Below are 1438 nucleotides of genomic sequence, written 5' to 3'. Positions count from 1 at the left end.
GTCCCTCCCCGGGACTCTCCTCCGCCCCCGGTTCTCCCGTTTCACCCCCCGCCGCGATCCGCCTCCTCCGCGTCCCCTGTCCGGGACTCACCCTGCTCTCCCACCCGGGGGCTCACCGGTTCTGGCACCCCGGGATTCCCCCCCTCCGCCCCTCAGTGCTCCCCTGAAGCCCGGGACCCCCCCCCGCGGTGCCCCGCTGAGCTCTGACACCCCCCCCGCCCCGTTCCCGGTGCAGGCGGCTGCTCATCGAGGACCTGGAGGCGCGGATCGCCCTGATGCCGCTGCTGCAGGCGGAGTCGGACCGCAGGTAACGGGAGGGGGGACGGACGGACACCCACCGGGCATCACGTCCCCACGCGTGGGGGCTCAGCCTTCCCCCCCCCCCGCCTTGCAGAACTCTCCGCCTGCTGCGGCAGAACCTGGATGAAGAGGCCAAAATCATGAAGGACGTTCCTGGCTGGAAGGTTTGTGACTCTCGGGTCGTGCCGGAGGTTGCCCCTCGGTTTATCCCCATCCTGGTGGGTTTGGGTCCGTGTCGGATCTCTTGGAAAGTTCCGATCGCCTGGGTTTGAAGAAGCTCCCCCCAGGAGCCAGCAGCGTGGGGGGGCTACACTGAGGGGTAAAAGCTCGTGTGTTGTTGTCTTCGTGGTCCCCCCCGTCAGGGCTTATAGCCGGGGGGGGGGACACACGCCGATCCCCTCTCCAGCGCTCTCTCCCCATCCAGGTCGGCGAGTCCCTGTTCCACACCGACCGCTGGGTCCCCCCGACGGTGGACGAGCTCTACTACCTGCGCCCCACCAGCGAGATGGACAACGAGAAGTTCGGGCTGCAGTACTATGTCTGACGCACCGGCACAGCACTGCCTGGCCTGCCAGCTTCCCCTGGCGCTGCGGGGCTGGGGGGGGGAGTGGTGTGGGGGTGGCTGTTGTCAGGTGCCGCCTGTTCCAGCATCTGTTATTAAAAGCACTCGGATCTGCGGTGTCGGACACGGTGTCGTGCCTGCTCCTGTACGGTTCCGTATCCCCTGGTGGGAAACGGGGTTGTTCCTGGGGCGCTTGTTGCTTTTTCCCTGCTCCTGTGTCTCCGGGGGTCCTGGCTTTTGCTCCCCCCAGGGCTTCGGATCAGGGTGGGAGCGCGGGATGGACCATGAGAAGCGGCTGGTCGCTGCGGGGCTGAGCTGGACCCAGTTCCAGCTGCCAAAAGTGCCGGAATGGGGCCGGGTACCTGCCTGTCCCCTGCGGTGGGGACCGGTCCCTCGGTATCACGGTCGGGGGGCTGGCAGGGAGTGGGGGTTTGCGTTCGGGGTGGGGGGGCAGTTTGGGGGTAGACTCTGAGCTCACCCTGTGGTCGCTGATGCCGCAGATGCCAGGGCAGGGCAAACCCCACCAATTTGGGGTCTTTGACGTGTTCCCGTTGCTCAGGGGAAGGAAGGGGCTTC

The 1438-nt window shown here is 67.0% G+C and overlaps 1 protein-coding gene across 1 annotated transcript in view; it reads left to right on the top strand.

Annotated features, from left to right (window-relative positions):
- Positions 1-968, top strand: part of NDUFA13 (NADH dehydrogenase (ubiquinone) 1 alpha subcomplex, 13) — a 1643-nt gene extending 675 nt beyond the window's left edge. Inside the window, exons 2-4 of the mRNA XM_010563304.1 lie at positions 236-307; positions 395-464; positions 725-968. Coding sequence (XP_010561606.1) covers positions 236-307; positions 395-464; positions 725-844 — 262 coding nt within the window. The 3' untranslated portion in view covers positions 845-968. The remainder of the gene's footprint in view (positions 1-235; positions 308-394; positions 465-724) is intronic.
- The last annotated feature ends 470 nt before the right edge of the window (positions 969-1438 follow it).

The sequence above is a fragment of the Haliaeetus leucocephalus genome, unplaced genomic scaffold (genome assembly GCF_000737465.1).
Source record: "Haliaeetus leucocephalus isolate CR32 unplaced genomic scaffold, Haliaeetus_leucocephalus-4.0 Scaffold164, whole genome shotgun sequence".
In the NCBI taxonomy this organism is placed as follows: domain Eukaryota; kingdom Metazoa; phylum Chordata; class Aves; order Accipitriformes; family Accipitridae; genus Haliaeetus; species Haliaeetus leucocephalus.
Note: the sequence above shows the minus strand (reverse complement) of the source record. Positions and strands in the feature narration are given on the sequence as shown.